Source organism: Hemicordylus capensis, chromosome 12 (genome assembly GCF_027244095.1).
Source record: "Hemicordylus capensis ecotype Gifberg chromosome 12, rHemCap1.1.pri, whole genome shotgun sequence".
NCBI classification, from domain to species: domain Eukaryota; kingdom Metazoa; phylum Chordata; class Lepidosauria; order Squamata; family Cordylidae; genus Hemicordylus; species Hemicordylus capensis.
The window spans coordinates 20,456,046-20,474,772 of NC_069668.1; the positions used below are offsets into that span (position 1 = coordinate 20,456,046).

Below are 18,727 nucleotides of genomic sequence, written 5' to 3' on the forward strand. Positions count from 1 at the left end.
GTGAGCAAGACAGGGCTGGGCTGGTGGGGGGAGAGAGTTGCAGGCCGATTTAAGAAGCCTCCCCCCCACCAGTCCCCATCTCCACCTTGCAGCCCAGGTCAATCCCCGTACAATGTCAGAACCACCTCTGGCCAGAGACTGGGAAGTCGGCGGAATTTCCCATCAGACCAGTTCAACTTGGGGGAAGGGGGAAGCAACTGGGAACGAGAGAAGAGCAAGGAGCGAAACGATCCGGGCCCAATTCGAACGGAAGGGGAGCCCCCCCTTGGTCACTGAAGAACAAGGCCCAGAGACTGCAAGTTGGTGTGCTCCTCAACACACGGGAGGGGAGCAAGAGTATACTTTGGATCTGAATCACACGTTTCTCCCGCCCCCCGCCCGCAAAAACGGGAGATGACAGCAAACCCCAGCCTCCTGCTGCTGCTCCCCTGCAACTGGTGCTCGGAGGCATCCTGCTGCCTCTAGACCGGAAGCCATCCAAACGACCGGCTCTTGACTGACTCAGGAGGGGCACCAGGCTAGTTTGGGAGACTGGACCCAAAGGCCTTTGGAGCCCACCCTCCACCCCCACCCCCAGAGTATTTTTAACACACAGGATCTTGGGGCACAAGCAGCAACTGAACTCACAAGGACGTAAGAATACAAAACTGGTCTAGGTAGGCAAATACTCCTTAGCAGAAACATTTCAACACACCACTTAGCATATGCCCATCCCACACATTTCTTTCCACCTGGGACAGACTAAAGAGGATCTGGAGGCCCTGGACTCCGGCCCAGGGATCGAAGCGCCTCTGGATAGACTGGTCTGCCACTCCACAGGGACTGGGGAAGCGGGTGGTTTTCTCCAGCCAGAACCAGATCACCAACCAAAACCCCAAGCCACGGTTTGATCCTGGTTTGTGTCACCTCACTGTGATCTGAATAGATGAGTGTGTGGCACCAACTACGACGCCCTGAGCTCTCATGAGACCAGGAAACTGCCGCGCGGTACGGATCAGAAGTGGACACTTCCACTCTCCTCCAGACACCCAAGCGCGGTGGGGAGGAGAGGGAACTCCCTGAACCTGCCGCTCTTTCTTTCAGGCTCATTCCTCTAGGAGGAAGCCACGGCTGCCCGTGGCGCCTGAAGCGGGCCCCAACCCTGAACGCCAGATTGAACGGTGGTACCTCATATGAATGGCCAGGCCCTCTTGGACGCTGGAGGGGGCGAGGTCAGAAAGGGAGTCCGAACCGACGGAGACAGGCGACAGCGACTGTTCTTTGTCCTCCAGCAGGTCGATTTTCACCAGGGAGCTCGTCTCGTCCTCCGAGTTATCCTCCGAGATGGATCCGATGATGAAGCGAGAGTGCACGCTCAGCTCCAGGGCCTTGCCCCCTGGCAAAGACTCGCCCATCGCGCCTCCAAGGTAAGTTTGCACCACTAGAGTGAGAGAACAAGCCAAAGATGCCCAACGAGTAGCACCCACCGGCCAGGGCGGGAAGGGAGAACACTTCCAGCGAATGTCCAAGAAGGGAGGCTGGGTCGGGTGGCTTCCGGCCACTCAGATGGGCGGCAAAGTACAATACTTTGGGGGTGATCAGAACGGGCTACCTCTGAGTCACCTGCACAACTCCAGCAGCATTTGGAGCTGCAGGGCAGAGACCGGGGGAGAGACTATACCAAGAAAAGCTGGATTCTGCAGCCTGCATAAACATTCTGCAACTCCTTCCGCGGTTTTGCATCATTTATTTTTCTGGTCTTGAAGGGGACAGAGCGCCATGCAGAGCAAAGGGGTTGTCTAACCGCCTTGGGGTTGTCTTTTAACAAAAGACAGTATATAAATGTAAAAATAAAATAAAATAAAAATAAATAAAGGAGACCCCTCCCCCAACACCCGGAAATCCTGCTCAGATCAGTCCTGCCCCAAGACAAATCTCACCACATTTACATCACGCTCCATGGATGTGCCTCAAGAGCTAGAAATTTAGTTTTTAAAAATGAAACAGAGAGTGTCAGGGTATGCCTCCCCTCTAACAGAGAATTCCAGATGTTGATGACTACAACTCCCAGCATCCCCAGCTGCGATGGCCTTTGGCTGGGAATTATGGGAGTTGTAGTCAACCACATCTGGGACTCCCTGTTCAGAACACTGGTCAGGGTGCAACAAAAATGTTGATCTCTTTAAACAAGTTCAGTATGATTATTCACATACAAACAAACAATTTAAATTCAAGTCACTAGAAAATTTCCAGCGTGCGGATGGTCTTGGCATCAAGAGCCTTCAGGTCAAAGCTGTCCCAAGTTTTGAAACTGACTGAATTTATAAAAACTGTTGTGTTTTGACAGAATGAACTTCACTTAATATTTCCAAGGCGTCGTCCATATTATCACTAGACAGGTTTTATTGACATGTAATTGTTTGTTTACATGTCAATTTTATACACACACACACACACACACACACACACATATATATATGCATAATTAAACAAATTCCGCCTCAAAACAAATTAGAAACAAACTCTAACAATACATATACAAACACTAACATGCTAATATTACCAAGAGAAGATAATATTGACGCTTCCTAAAAAGACTTGGAATATTTATCATAAATATGGCTGATATCTATGTATCTATCCAGAAGGAAATGTTCTTCTGGCAAGAGACATGATCAGACACAGGCTTATGATGTCAAAGAGCTGGCAGAGACAACCCACAAGCTTTGCCATTCCTTCCTCCTCAAGTGTGAACGGTTTTTGCAGAGTCCTTTTCTTACTCGGCACCTCATTCTGGGAGGTAGCAAAGGGCTCTTTAACAACAACAACAACATTGATTACAGCTTTCCAAAGCAGTTTACATAGAGAAATAACAAACCAAAAAAAAAGATGCCTCCCTGTCCCCGAAGGGCTCACCATCTAAAGAAGAAATATCCGCCAGACACCAGCCACAGTTGTTGGAGGGATGCTGTGCTGGGGGCGGAGAGGGCCAGTTGCTCTCCCCCTGCTCAATAAAGAGAACCACCCTGTTTAAAGGGTGCCTCTTGGCGCTTCTCTTCCTGTGTGGACACGAAGAAGCTGTTCTAGGGCTTTCACTTCATGCACCTCAACTTCTCATTTTTAAGTAGCTGGGATGGACATGGGGAGCAGTGTTCCCTCCAAGAGGGATTCCCAGAGGTTGTTGACTACAACTCCCATAATCCCCAAGCAATGGCTACTGCAGCTGGGTATGCTGGGAGTTGTAGTCAACAACCTCTGGGAATCCCTGTGAGAGCGAACAATGACAGGGAGGGCCTCTGCCAAAGCCCCCGAGGAGGAGGGAAGACACTGAGGAACCTTTGCTGTCTCTCCCCGCAGTGAGTCAGCAGGTGGAGGCCACGTGGCTGACCATCACCCCTTGGTCAATTCGAATATGGCCCCAGAATAAGATTACCCAGAATCCCCAATTACCCAGAACGGTATCCCCTGCGGTGTAGATCGTGTTTTTTAAAAGGCAACGCACATTGGTTCCATATTCATCCTTTCTAACCGGTCGCAGAATCCAGGTTTTCTTGGCACAGAATCGGGACTACCTGGATATTGAATTTTAAGTGTGTGCTTTTTAAAACACACACCATCACCCCACCCCGCAGAGGACACACAGGCCCGGCCATTCAAAGAGCAACAGCAAACACTGACAGAAGCTGACCTCTCACAATCCTCGTGACTTGAGTCGCGATCCACTGCCAGAAGGAACTGAAAGAGACAAGACGGTGAGATGCAGCCGGAAGTCAGTCCGGAAGAACAGGAGGGTCTTTGCAACAAGACCTGAAATCAGGAATGTCTCCCAGAGGCAAATGTGACGGACGCGGGTCAGAAGGGGACATAGGAAGGCGCCTCGTGCCGAGTCAGAAAAGTGGCCCACCTCGCCCGTCAGAGCAGCCCGGCTGGATCAGACCCAAGGGTGGGCCACCCAGTCCAGCATCCTGTTTCATACAGTGGCCCATCAGATGCCTCTGGGAAGCCCACAGGCAAGAGCGGAGGGCAGGCCCCTGTAACTGGGACTGAGAGGCATCCTGCCCCTGAGGCAGGAGGTGGCCTGTAGTCTGCAGACTAGTCGCCATTGATACACCTGTCCTCCATGGACTTATCTGAGCCCTTCTTAAAGCCATCTAGCCTGGTGGCTGTGTCCACATCTTGTGGCAGAGAACCCCACAGGTTAATGATGCATTATGAGAAAAAGTCCTTTCCTTTTGTCAGTCCTAAATCCCTTGGCAATCCGTTTCATGGGATGACCCCTGGTTCTAGTGTTACGAGAGAGAGGGAGAAAATATTCTCTCTCTCCACACCATGCAAGATTTTATAGACCTTTATCATGTCTCCCCGCAGTCGTCTTTCTTTTAAACTAAACAGCCCCGGGTGTTGTGGCCTGGCCTCGTAAGGAAGGTGCTCTGGGCCCCTGATCACCGGGGTTGCCCTCTTCTGCACCTTCTCCAGCTCAGTACTGACAATATTACTACGACGACTAGAAATACTGATATACCATATAGTTTACGGAGGCGAATGAATGAGCGAATGAAAGAAAAAGACGGCCCCCTGCCACCGCCAAGGCTCGCCCCTTGAAAGGCAACACAGGGCAGACGCCAGGCAGAGCCCCCGAGCCTCTGCACGCAGCGAGGGCCAAGCCCAGAGCAGCAAGAGCCAACATGCGCCCGGCTGAGCCAGGGCAGCTCCCTCCCCTCTCGGCCCACGCGGTGGCAAGCGCTGCAACTCGGCTCCCCAGCCAGGGCGGGCAGGCAGCCCTGAGCCACCCACCCAGCAGCCTCACCCAGCCCGCCTCCCTGCAAGGCCTTTCCCAAGCTCTGCCCGCGGCAGCCCTGGCAGCCTTTCCACCACCCTGGGGATTGCAGGCACGGGGGGGGGGGGATGCGGGGTGTCACACCTCTAGGCAGGGGCTTCATGCAGCCTCAGGCACTCCAGGGGCCCCCTGCAAGGCGGCTGTGGTGCCACAATCCCCCAAACATAGGAACATAGGAAGCGGCCTTCTACTGAGTCAGAACCTTGGTCCATCTAGTTCAGTATTGCCTTCCCAGACTGGCAGTGGCTTCTCCAAGGTTGCAGGCAGGAGTCTCTCTCAGCCCTATCTCGTTGGAGATGCTGCCAGGGAGGGACTTGGAACCTTCTGCTCTTCCCAGAGCGGCTCCATCACCCCCTGAGGGGAAGATCTTCCAGTGCTGACACATCAAGTCTCCCATTCAGATGCAACCAGGGCAGACCCTGCTTAGCTAAGGGGACAAGTCATGCTGGCTACCACAAGACCAGCTCTCTTCTCCAAGAAGGGAGGGGTCTGCCATGCTCTCCTGGCGAGGGCCCGCTCTTTGCCAAGGGAGCCCTTTTTCATTGCTCAGGCGTTCGCCCCATAGAGCAGGCCTGCTCAGCATAGCCCCACCCCTCCAGCTGTCTTTGGACTACAACTCCCATCATCCCCAGCCACAGCGGCCAATATAGCCAGGGGTGAAGGGCGTTGTAGGCCCACCTCTGCAGGAGGGCCGAAGCTGAGCAGCCCTGCCTTGGAGGCTGCTGCCCGGTCTCTTTCTAGGGTTGTTGCTTTGGGGTGTTTTTGTGGTTTTTATTGCTTGAATTGATCTTAACGAACCAGCTGCCTGTTATGATCTTCTGGGGAGGTCCAGCTACGGTTGCCACTGTCGTCTGGTGGCGACCCGGGGCCGGGCTTTCTCCGTTGCCCCGGGGCTTTGGAACTCTGCTGAATGAAGAACATCTCCTTCTCGGTTTGTTTTCAGGATGGCCCTCAAGACTCTCCTGTTCTTGCAGGCTTTGAATTAGAATTTTAATCACTTGTTTCATACTTTTTATTGTGTCTTGTGTATTTTAATCTGTGTTTTCTAATTTCTATACACCACCTAGACAGTGTTCCCTCTCACAGGGATTCCCAGAGGTTGTGGACTACAATTCCCAGGATCCCCAGCTGCAATAGCCTTTGCTTGGGGGTTATGGAGTGGTAGTCCATAACAGCTGGGATTCCCTCTTAGAGAGAGCACTGCGCCTAGAGATGTACATATCAGGTGGTATAAAAATATGATAAATAAATAAATAATAAACTGTTCTAGTGTGATTTTTATGGAAGGGTGTTTTTTTAATTAATTATTTATTTATTTATTTGATTGATATACTGCCCTTCCAAAAATGGCTCAGGGTGGTTTACAACAAAGACAATTAAAATCAATTAACACTTAAAATCAAAACTAAATCAATTAAACAATTACAATCATTTTAAACATTAAAAACATTAACATGACAAATAATTTAAAGCCAGCATTAAACATTAGAACCATGAATCTAATTAAAAGTCTGGGTGAATAAATGCATCTTCAGCACCTTTTAAAAAGTTGCCAGAGGGCTCTTGTTTCAACAGGGAGCGCGTTCAAAAGCCCAGGGGCAGCAACAGAGAAGGCCCCGTTCCCGAGTAGCCACCAGACGAGTTGGCGGAAACCTCAGCCGAACCTCTCCAGATGATCTCAACAGGCGGTGGGGCTCATGGCAAAGAAGATATTCTCCCAAATATTGTAAAATGTATTGTATTTTAAAACATTTGTAAACCGCCTTGGGAGAAGTTTTTATGAATGGCGGCACAGGCACTATAAATACATGCAAAACTCCCTCCCCTCCCCAAGGGTCCCCTTCCCAAGATCGGGCTCTCCCGAGACTGTCAAACAAGGACTGGCAGGACTCCAGAGGAGTGGAAGAGGCATCCGTTGCCACTTCCCCACAACCACACCCCTAGCTTCAGTCCCCTAGTGACCAGCTGCAAGGCAAACACCAGCACTAACCTAAACCCTGAGCTCCAGCACGCAGCAGTCAGGCAGATTCCGACTCCCGGCTGCCGGAGAAGCAGGAGGAGAATTCACAGGTAAAGTCAAAACCCTGCTCCCCCACCCACCCGGCCCTGCATTGCTTCTAAGCCAGGTACCCTCCCAGAGGCATCTGGTGGGCCCCCTGTGTGAAGCAGGATGCTGAGCTAGAGGGGCCTTCTTGGGCCTGATCCAGCAGGGCTGGACCACAACCGCCCCCCACTTCTCCCAAGACCACAGATTACTGACAGCTGTCTCTGATATCCGTGTTTCCTAGGCTTTGGGAGACCTGGGTTGAAACTGGAGAAACGCCTCATTCTTACACTCTAAAGAACACTAGTGCACAGCAGTGGTGCCAGACCCGAAGGCCGCAAAATGAGCAGTCACTAGCACTCGGCCTGCTTTGGGGGCCCCGTCATAGACTCCAGAGAGTGCCCCACACTTCTTTTGCCCTCCCCTCAACAGTGACCCCCAAGCCCAATGCTCTGCTTCTCCACACGGGATGAACGCGGCGGATATTCATGTACTGCTTCTCAACAAAAGCTCCCAAAGCGGTTTACAGAGGCATGCGTAACTGAAATGGCTCCCTGATCCCAAAAGGGCTCATAGCCTAAAAAAGAAATAGAAGGCAGACCCCAACAATGGAGGAATGCTGTGCTGAGGCTAGCTAGGGGCCAGTTGCTCTGTCCCTGCTAAACAAAGGGAATCACCCCTTTCAAAAGGTGCCCGGTCGAGGGGGCACCCAGGAAGACGGCCAGGCCGGAGGCTGCGCTGCTCCTGCGGACATGGATCAGGCCCACGCCTTCCCAGACTGCCGCACCAAAAGGTGACAGAACTCTGGAAACTGACGCTAGCGTTAATTTGCACTCAACAATGACATACAAACATGCATAATTCCACCATACAACAATCTCATGAGTCCATATTCCCCGTTCTATTACAAACAAGGAATAGAGTATAAAATAATATGGCGGAGGAACATTAATGAAATCCAGAAGCCCCCTAATTTTAGCCAAATCATGCCCCCCTTCTTAATTAAAAACACAATTGGGTACAATGCAAAAGCTAAGACCACTGGGCACCTTCTGCCCCCCCCCCGCCCCACCCACACACACCTGAAATGTCAGCAGTGATGAGCCACAGTTGAGGCTGTGGCTTCTGCCAAGATCAGCCGGAGCAAAGCGCAGAATCTGGGACCTGCCAGTTCATACCTCCCTCTTCAAAACCACTAAAGGCTGCCTCAAGACCAACCCAGACATTTTGTGGCAGAGTGGGGAGGTGGAAAAGAAATAAAAGCAAGGTGTTGTGAGGGGGGGAGGAGGAGAGGGGAGCAGTGCTCCCTCTAACAGGGATTCCCAGGGGGTGTTGACTACAACTCCCAGAATCCTCAGCTGCAATGGCTTTAGCCCAGAGATTATGGGAGTTGTAGTCAACAACATCTGGGAATCCCCCTTAGCAGGAACACTGGAAGGGAACAGGGGAAAACTCCCCACTCTCTGCTACCGTTTGCGCAGAGCAGGCTGTAGAGAAAGAAAACCAAGCCATGGCCGTGCAACCTCCACTTAGACCCTGAGTTTCTGGTCAGCAAACAGATCTGGCGGAGGGGAAGGAAGCAGTGGGGAGTGGGCGTCCACCCAGCTCCTAACCCTCCCAAGTGCTGCACCTGTTGAATTACTTGCTCCATCCCTCCTGGTCGCTTCCCATGCGCCCACCGGTTGACCTTCCCAGGGTGGGGTGGCCAGCCCTCCTCCACACCACGCCTGTTATCCAGCTATCCAGGACAGGCCCATTTTGACTGGGAGGCCGAGAGAGCCGGGCACGCAGAGCACGAGAGAGGACACATGAAGCAGGCTGGACACATGAAGCCCAGGAGGGGCAGCTGGCAGGCGGAGGGCGGCTGCTCCTTGCCCAGCCCGCTCTGCTCCAAAGGCTGCCCTGCTGCTCCCATGGGTGGGCGGGGGGGAGTGACTCCCACCTGTCCTTTGACACACCCCACCCCACCCCACCTGCTGCAAGAAGACCACCACCACCACCCCCGTGCATCTCTGCCCGGTCCTGGCGGAGGAGGCCGGCCCCACCTCTGCTCCTCCTTGGAAGGAAGAAAGAGCATCTTCTTCTCCCCGGCTGCAGCAAGACCCACAGGTGGTCCGGGGTGGAGGTGGGGGCACAGGCAGCAGCAGGAGGCCGCCCCCTCCCCTCCTGTACTGGAGGAGCAGCTGAGGGGGCGGCTGGCCGGGAGGGGAGGGGAGGGAGGGGGAAGCAGACGCCTTGCCCACCCTCCCTGCCCCTGAAGGCCCGCGCAGGTGGACGATGGAGAAGCGGGGTGGGGAGGTGGGCTGCCAGCCCTGGCTGGAGGAGGACAAGTCTGGAGGTAGGAGTCGGGCCCCAAGACCAGCACCCGGAAGGAAGGCCTCTGGGCCGGCTGCCGCCACCACCACCACCACCACGGAGGCTGGCACCCCGGGGGGGAAGCTGGCACCCCACCCACCCCCACCCGCCCGGCACACGTGGCGCCCCGACTCACCCCCACTATGCGGCGCTCCTCCTCCCTGCCGAGGGGGGGCCCGCCTCCACTTCCTCCCGGGGGGCAGCAGGTGGGGGTCCTCCTGGGGGGGCTGCTGCTGCTGGGGGGGCTTGCGGGCGGCGCGCTACTCTCCAGGGCCGCCGGAGCCTTCTTCTCGTGGGCGGCGGCGACGGCAGCAGCAGCAGCGACACCAGCCCGGGCTCCTCCTTCCTTTCTCCCTCCCTCCCTCCCTGCCTGACTGCCTCCCACCCACTCCAGCCCGGGAGCCTCTTGGCAAAATAGCAATGCTAATACTGATAATTAATTAGACTGCGCTTATATGCGCGGCGTAGACGCAAGCCCGCTCCGGCTGCCCGCCCACCTTTTCCTGCGGAAGGCGAACCCCCCGGCGGCAGCAGCAGCATCCCCGAGCAGAGCGGCGCGCGGCAGTGGCGGGGTTACTCGCGGTCATCGCCCTCCGACCCCGCCCAGCCCGGCTCGCCTCCCTCCGCCTGGTCCCCGGGCAGAGGCAGACGCAGCGCCCATTGGCTGCCCGGGCTCACCCGAAGCCGTGGGATGTCGCCAATCGCAGCAGCGCAGGGAGGAGAGGCCAATGGGCAGGCGGCGGTGGCCTGAGCGGCTCGGGGGGCTCCCTCATTGGCTGTCCGGGCTCCGGGGGTGGAGCCGGGCGCCTCTGCCGCCGGTTAACCCCTTGCAAGCTGGAACAAAGTGCACTGCGGAGCAGACAGCCGAGCTATGGCAGGGAACGGCGTCCTCGTAGGAGCGGGCTTTGCAGCGCCTTAGAAGCAGCATGCATTAGAAGGGCAAGAAATAAACAAAAACCATAATTACCATACAGTAATAGATACAATAGCAGCTATATATATATACACACACACATACAGTTTAGAGACACACGAGGAAAAATATATAATAATACAGCAACAGGGAATGATTCATAATATATAAGAAGAGTATATCTCTAGATTCATAATTCCATAATAGTGAAGGTTTGCAACCTGTACATAAATGCACCATATACATGCATATGGAAAACATGCATATGGAAAAGTATGGCTATTTCACAGCAACCAGTTCTTCACAATATATAATAGTATATTGTGAAGAACTGGTTGCTGTGAAATAGCCATACTGTGCTTCTCAATGACCTACAGATAACAAATTTTGCATACACCACTGCCACTGAAATTAGCTGAATGCACTACTTTTTACACCAGAATATGCTCCATGAAAATTGACAGACGTTTTCATTGGGTTTTTAAAAATATCTGGTAGTATTCCAAAAATCATACTTCCTGGTTACCTACAGATAAGAAATTTTGTGTGAACAATGAGCCAGTGTGGTGTAGTGGTTAGAGTGCTGGACTGGGACTGGGGAGACCCGAGTTCAAATCCCCATTCAGCCCTGAGACTTGCTGGGTGACTCTGGGCCAGTCACTTCTCTCTCAGCCTAACCTACTTCACAGGGTTGTTGTGAGGAGAAACTCAAGTATGTAGTACACCGCTCTGGGCTCCTTGGAGGAAGAGCGGGATATCAAATGTAAAATAATAATAATAATAATAATATCACTTAAATTGGCAGAATGCACCAGCATATGCTCTGGGAAAAGGCTTTAATTTTTTTGTAATTTTTAAGAAGAAATTCTAAATACATTAAACATATTTTAACTGTTATTGTTCTCAACAGATTTTAACATTCAGATCAGTAATCCCAAAATGACATCATGCCCAAGAAAGACAGATCTTTCTCAGATTCACAATTACTATTATTCAAATGTACCATATGTGGTAACTAGTCAATAACATGAATAATGTCTGAAGCTGAAATCCTACAAATTCCAAACTGTTCTTTTACTTCCCTTTCGCAAGCCGATTAATAAAACATTCTACTTGATTTATTGGTTAAGTGTCATCAAGTCGGTGTCGACTCAGCCACCACAGAGATAGATTCTCTCCAGGATGATCAACTTGGCCTTGAAGGTCTCTCAGTGGTGGCCTCTTTAAACAAGATGTGTTTTTCGTTGTTTTTTATAAACACTGAAGGGGGGAGCATGGCGAAGCTCTTCAGGGAGGGCATTCCAAAGCCGAGGGGCCACAATCAAAAAGGCCCTGTCTCTAGTCCCCATCAACCAGATCTCTGTTAATGGCAGGGTCATGAGCAGGGCCCGAGACTATGAGCGGAGGGCCCTGGCAGATTCCTATGAGCAAATGTGGTCCGACAGGTACCCCGGTTAGGGTTTCGCCATGTTCCATCTGGACTGTGGCTTCCTGTCCCGTCTATACGTTTCTCATGAGAACAATCAGATGTTCTGGGACGCCCATTTTTCTAAGGATATTCCACAACTTGACACGGCCGATGCAATCAAAGGCTTTTCTGAAGCCAATGAAGCACATATTGACTTCCTTTTCTATATGTCGTTTCTTGAACTTTCCTTTAAATGTAATCTACACAATTACTTTGCCTGGTCAATGACAGGCCTCAGCTAGTTATATATACTGCATGCATGCACATGCGCATACACACACACGTGCATACACACACACACACAATAAGAGGAGATATTATATAATACAGCAGCAGTTAAAGCTTTGATAAGTATGTGTATATTAAAAATCATTGTTGATTAACGAACAGAAATATAATGTGCAAGGTGTTTTCGCTTCCACCTTCTTCAGTTATAGAACGTCCATGCTGGAGTGCCCCGCAGTCTCGGGCGGGCAGCAGCTATGGACCGGTCATGCACTGGCTTCAAGGCCGAGGCCTTCCTGGGCTGGTCTCCTGAGCTCAGGGATCCGTAAGCTCTCTCTTGCTTCCAGTTCCACTGCATGGTCAGGTGGTGTGTGTTCATCAGGGTTAAAATGTTTGGCTGCTGCTTGGCCTTATGTATGCATTGTTATCACTGAAAGCTTGTGATTATGGAAGTGTGTACACAGGTCCTTCATATTTGTCTTACCCATATACTGAACATTGCATCCTGGTCATTTGCACTCAGTCCAGTAGATCACATTACAGGATCTGCAGGTGAGCTTTGGTTTAATTTCATCGGTTCTTCCAGTCCGAGTACTCTTGAAAGTAGATGCGCCACAGAGACAGGGTCACAGAGACACGGGCAGCTGAGTGATGATGTTATCCTGGATTCCTGACTGGTGGCTTCATGGCTGCTCTCACTAGCAAGCTATGCAGATTTGGTGGCTGGCAACTTGCTACGGTATAATGGAGGGCTTGCCGACTGCTTTAGAAAGATGTTCAGAGTTGGCTAAAATGAAGTAGCTCTTCTCTCATTGCATCAGTAATGATCAGGAGCCGCAAGATGGAAATCAACCACACAGAGGACTTGTTGAACTTCATCCGTGGTTATACTGACATTGTGGAGAAGAGGCTCTCTGGTTACGATGGGGGCTTTCGGCGGGGGGAGGCCTCAGCCTTGAAGATGGCACGTGATGGCAGCAACCCATCCTGGACCACTGGAGGGGACACTCCATCATGGGCAGTCTAGAATGGTTACTGCAACTCCTGTCGCTTTCACGGAACATCAGAGCAACTGAAGAAGCGGAAGCTGGAATGTCTTGCACATTACATTTCTGTATGTTAATCAACAATACATTTATATATAATTTTTAAAAATTAAATGCATCTTTCTGGGATCCAGAAGATAATCATATAACAGGGCTCTGTCTGCAGCTTTAAAAATCCCTGCTCCTCTCTCTCTCTCTCTCCACATAAATGTATGTATATGAAAAGCTTTGCAATCCGTATGTGATTTTAAAAGTGCATCCAACATGCAGCCATCACGTGTGTGGAAGAGCAGTACAGGGGAGCACGTGGTGGCTGGACTGGGGGAGGGAGTGCTTTGGAAAGGGGCCGGCTGGCAGGTCGCTTCTCACTTGCCGAGGGGGTCATATTGAATCCCAACTTGCATCGCCCCACAAAAAGGCATGTGATGCCATGCAGCTGGCCCATCTCCTGTCCGTTGGCTGGGCAGGAGGCAAACATCAGAGCAAACAGAAACATCATCAAGCAAGCCAGGCTCTTCTTGGGTTCTAGGGGAACTCATTCTCTCAGCGGAGCTCCTTGCAACAAGGTTTGTTGTTGCGGTTTTCTCCTAGAAGGCAGTACAACCAGTAAAAGGTCAACAGGTGATGCTTTTCCGAGGATGGGGTAACATAATAAAATCCTAGAGTTAGGGGCACCTGGGCATCCAGAGTTAGGGGCACTCTGTGTCCAACACAGAGACACACCCCGAAGATGCAGGGAAACTAGAGCACCCCCAGTTTCTGCTGTCTGTCCAGTTTCCACCTGAAGACCTACTAAAGTGTGTGCCGTCAAGTGTCAACTCCTGGCGACCCCCAAGCCCTGTGGTTGTCTGGGGTAGAATACAGGAGGGGTTGACCATTGCCTCCTCCCACGCAGTGTGAGTTGATGATGCCTTTCAGCATCTTCCTGTATTGCTGCTGCCCGATATCGGTGTTTCCCATAGTCTAGGAAACATACCAGCAAGGATTCAAAAAGGCAACCTCTTGCTCCCTAGGCAAGTTACTTCCCCGCTGTGCCACTAGGTGGCTAAAAGTAAAGTTGTGCAGTCGGGTCAGTGTCGACTCCTGGCACAGAGCCCTGTGGTTGTCTTTTGGTAGAATACAGGAGGGGCTGACCATTGCCTCCTCCCTCACAGTATGAGATGATGCCTTTCAGCATATTCCGATATCGCTGCTGCCCAATATAGGTGTTTCCCATAGTCAGGAAACTGTAAGATCAGAAGTTGAAGGGCATGTTTGCACTCCCAGGTCGAGGGTGAGCAGGGGACACGTTTGATTTCCACAGACAGGCCCCAGAAGCTTCAGCCTGAGTGGGAGCCCCACCCGCCCTGACGCCGACGGAGCAGGGACTGTGGGATCAGCTGCACATCCGGCGTGCCACATTACAGATGTGCAAGTTGCAGGGATAAGAGTGGCTTCTGGAGCCACCGGTAGTTCTAGTCCTTGGGGGATTCAAGTCTCTTGCTTTCCAAAGTATTGCAAAAGAATCAGGGGTTGCATCAGAAGATTGAACAATTCCTCTCCATGCGCTTTGGCTGTGCTCAGACCTAAATCCATCCTGCCCCCTGATCCATACACCTCTTCTGCCAGGAGGCGTTATTGCCCCATGTCCTTAAGCTCTGTGCTAACTCTCCTGTTTGGAGGTGTGGGAGGCGACCACAGCTTAATCTGACAGAAGGAGAAACAAAAACGTGGGGAAATCACTTGAAAAAGTAGGGCAGGTACGGAACCGACAGCACCTCAAAGCCTATCGTTCATCAAAGGATTGGTGGGAGGCAGCGTGCAAGCTTCAGGGTTCCACAAAGCTCTTCTTCCAATCAGCTGTTGTGAGAACCTAATGTGTGCAAGCTCTCATCAAGCAACACTGGGACTGATAACAGAAAATGCACAGGCCCTTTCAGTGTAATCATTAAGCAGGTCTACATGGCATGATGCACGACAGGCCACTGAGGCCAATGAACTGGGGCAAAAGACGGTGACAGAGAGAGCTGCTTGGTTCTCAGCCAGAGGGAGCCTCTACCCTCCTGACTGGTGCTCAAAGGTAAAAAGGTGAAGTGTGCTGCCGAGTCGATTTCGACTCCTCGGACCCACAGATAAAGCCCAGTGGTTGTCTTGGGTAGAATACAGGAGGGGTTGACCATGGCCTCCTCCCGCCCAGTGTGAGATGATTATGCCTTTCAGCATCTCTCTCTATCGCTGCTGCCCAATATAGGACTAGCAGGGATTCCAACCAGCAGCCTTCGGCTTGTCGGTCAAGCATTTCCCCTGCCGCGCCACTTAAGGAGGCTCACAGATAAAACAATGTGGTGGCCCTGTTGCAGGGGGCGTTCCAGGGCATCGAGCTTTCGCACCAACTACGCCAGTGACCACAAGGGCATTGGGAGCAGCAGAGGTAGCTCATTGGGGGGGGGGTCCCTGACCCGTCCCTGCTTGCCTCGGCTCTGACTCCTCCTGCTTTCTTGGACTCCTCGGGTCCTTCCTGTCGGGAGGGAGTCCGTCCTCTTCCGTTCCTCCTAATGGAAACATCTCCCTCCCTATCCATTAGGTAGATGATAGATAGGACAAGTCTTTCCTATCTCAAATGTCCTTCCCCAATAAATCAATTCAGTTCAGACGCTGCGGTGATCTCTAGGCATGTCCCTTCAATAGCTGCAGCAGCTGCACTCTGCACACTCTAACTGGAGTGGGCAGCGTCCTCTCGGTCCTTTGCTAAACAGTCACAGGCCCCAACAAGGTTATGGGTCCAGCAGCCCACTGCAGACAGACTCCATCTCCAACAGGGGCAGAGTGCCTGGACTGTACCGTTGCCGGACTCACTGCTGGCAGAAAGGCCTTTTGGGGGAACCTCGGAAGCTGCCCTCTACCCAGTCAGGCCGCAGAACGATGGCCCTTCTTCATCTAGGAAGCTGCCATATCCTGAGTCAGACCTTTGGACCATCTTGCTCAGGGAGGCTCCACACTGACTGGCAGAGGCTTCTCCGGGGTTACAGGCAGGAGTCTTTCCCTAACAGGGACGTTACCATGACAAATGGCACCAAGAGTGGATTTTTTTCACTCCGGATATAAATCAGGCTACACTCTACGGCGCAGTAAAAAAAACACCCCGAATTGTGTGTGAACTGCTCCCCGATAACTCGCAGGGACTTCGGGGTAAATCTGGCCGATATGTGCATACACACCCTCCATTCTGGAGGAGATGCGAGTTCAAGGAAGGCCCGTGTGGAAAACTTTGGAGAGGAGAGCTGGTCTTGTGGTAGCAAGCAGGACTTGTCCCCTTAGCTAAGCAGGGTCTGCCCTGGTTGCATCTGAATAGGAGACTTGATGTGTGAGCCCTGTAAGATCTTCCCCTCAGGGGATGAAGCCGCTCTGGGAAGAGCTGAAGGTTCCCAGTTCCCTCCCTGGCAGCATCTCCAACAAGATAGGGCTGGGAGAGAGACTCCTGCCTGCAAGCTTGGAGAAGCCGCTGCCAGTCTGTGAAGACAATACTGAGCTAGATAGACCAATGTTCTGACTCAGTATATGGCAGCTTCCTATGTTGCTATGTCCCAGGAGTTGCTCTTCCACTGAGCTCTGGCTCCATCCCCTAAAGGGAATATCTGGCAATGCTCACAATATGGTCTCCCATCCAAATGCAAAAACATGATGCGAAGAAGACCCAGCTCCCTGGAGAAGTCCATAATGCTGGGGAAGGCTGAAGGCAAGAGAAGAAGAGGACGGCCAGCAGCAAGGTGGACGGACTCGATGACAACATCCATGAATGCACCACCGAGAGACCTTCAAGGCCAAGTGGAAGAAGATCATCCTGGAGAGAATCTCTCTCTGTAGTTGCTCAGAGTTGACGACGACTTCACGGCAGTCAATCAATCCATCCATCCATCAATCATAAATACAACCCCACAACTGCTTAGTTCTTCAAGTGAAAACAAACCAACTGACCTCTGCAGCCTTCTTCTGAAGGCTGCACCTGAGAAAACAAAGCAATCTCCATCGCCACCTTGTGGCAAGGGCAGGGAACAAGCAGGCCTCCGAACAAGCAACCACAGATTCTGCCATTCTGCGCTGGAAGGATGGATGCCTCCCACGCTCACTCCACGCTCCGTTGATGCAGAGAGGCCCCCTGTGCAGCTCTGAGGATCCCCGTCTCTCTCTGCCAATAGATGGGCCCTGACATCTTCCCACCAGACAGGGAGGGGCATGCACCAGGAGTATGAGCTGAGCTGTCCGGCAGGTTCAAGAAGGATGCCTGCCCGCTGTCCTGGGCACAAACGGCCCATCTTTCCAAAGGCGCCTCCAATTTTAGCCTTTGCCCCAGTTATTCAGGATCAGGAAAGAGATGCCGTTTCCAGGACTCAAAACACTGACTCACCCAGATGACAAGTGTGTGACATGTTGTGGTTAGGCCATTTCCCAACAGTTTTCGTTGATTACAATAGTTTGCATCATAAGCAAAATCGTTGCATGCTTTGTCTGCTGGGGAGGCACCTGCATCTTGGGTTAGGATAAGAACAGAGGCAGCTGCTGCCATATACCGAGTCAGACCCTTGGTCCCTCTAGCGCAGGGTCATCTACACAGACTGCCAGCGGCTTCTCCAAGGTTGCAGGCAGGAGTCTCTACCAGCCCACTCTTGGAGATGCTGCCAGGGAGACCATAAGAACATAAGAAAATAAGAACAGCCCTGCTGGATCAGGCCCAAGGAGGCCCATCTAGTCCAGCATCCTGCTTCGCACAGTGGCCCACCAGATGCCACTGGAAGCCATGGGTAGGAGTTGAGGGCATGCCCTCTCTCCTGCCATTACTCCCCTGCAACTGTTACTCAGAGGCACCCTGCCTTTGAGGCTGGAGGTGGCCCACAGCCCTCCGACTAGTAGCCATTGATAGACCTCTCCTCCATGAAGTCATCCAAACCCCTCTTAAAGCCATCCAGGTTGTGGGCTGTCACCACGTCCTGTGGCAGAGAGTTCCACAAGTGGATCACGCGTTGTGTGAAAAAGTACTTCCGTTTGTTGGTCCTGGACCTCCTGGCAATCAATTTCATGGAGTGACCCCTGGTTCTAGTGTTGTGAGAGAGGGAAAAGAATCTCTCTCTCTCCACTTTCTCCACACCATGCATGATTTTACAGACCTCTATCATGTCTCCCCGCAGTCGTCTTTTTTTCTAAACTAAAAAGCCCCAGGTGTTGTAGTCTTGCCTCATAAGAAAGGTGCTCCAGGCCCCTGATCATCTTGGTTGCCCTTTTCTGTACCTTCCGCAGTTCAACAATGTCCTTTTTAAGATGTGGTGACCAGAATTGTACGCAGTACTCCAAGTGTGGTCGCACCATAGTTTTGTATAAGGGCATTATAATGTTAGCCGTTTTATTTTCAATTCCCTTCCTAATGATCCCTAGCATTGAATTGGCCTTTTTCACAGCTGCCGCACATTGAGTCGACACTTTCAACAAGCTGTCCACCACAAACCCAAGATCCCTTTCCTGGGCTGGTCCGTCTCCGACAGCTCGGATCCCATCAGCATATACTTGAAGTTGGGGTTTTTCGTCCCAATGTGCCAACTTGGAACCTTCTGCAGGCAAGCAGGCAGGCGCTCTTCCCAGAGTGGCCCTGTGGTGTTAGTGGGGCTTCAGAGAGGTCTCAATCAGAGGAACTGCTTGGAGGGTGGGCTTCTCCAAATAAGGAAGAAAACCCAGGAGAAATCCAGTCCCTGCGGCCCAATCCAGAGGGAGAGATTTACTGGAAACAGCTTAAAGACTTTGGAATGCTCTCCCAGTGGCCCTTTGCTCCTCAGACTCCATCAGTTTTTAGAAAGCTTCTTAAATCTTGGCTTTTTACTCAGGCTTTTCCATG

General features: G+C 51.9%; 1 protein-coding gene across 6 annotated transcripts in view; it reads right to left on the reverse strand.

Annotated features, from left to right (window-relative positions):
• Window positions 1-18,727, reverse strand: part of ACACA (acetyl-CoA carboxylase alpha) — a 140,041-nt gene that overhangs the window by 113,448 nt on the left and 7,866 nt on the right. For 4 of the 6 annotated variants that reach the window (XM_053274908.1, XM_053274907.1, XM_053274905.1 and 1 more), the window contains 2 exons: window positions 3,668-3,714; window positions 1,168-1,420 (listed from right to left, as the gene is read on the reverse strand). In XM_053274908.1, coding sequence (XP_053130883.1) covers window positions 1,168-1,420; window positions 3,668-3,714 — 300 coding nt within the window. Of the gene's footprint in view, window positions 1-1,167; window positions 1,421-3,667; window positions 3,715-9,351; window positions 9,517-9,712; window positions 9,816-18,727 lie in introns of those variants that run through there. The other 2 variants (XM_053274909.1, XM_053274910.1) reach the window with 2 other exon arrangements.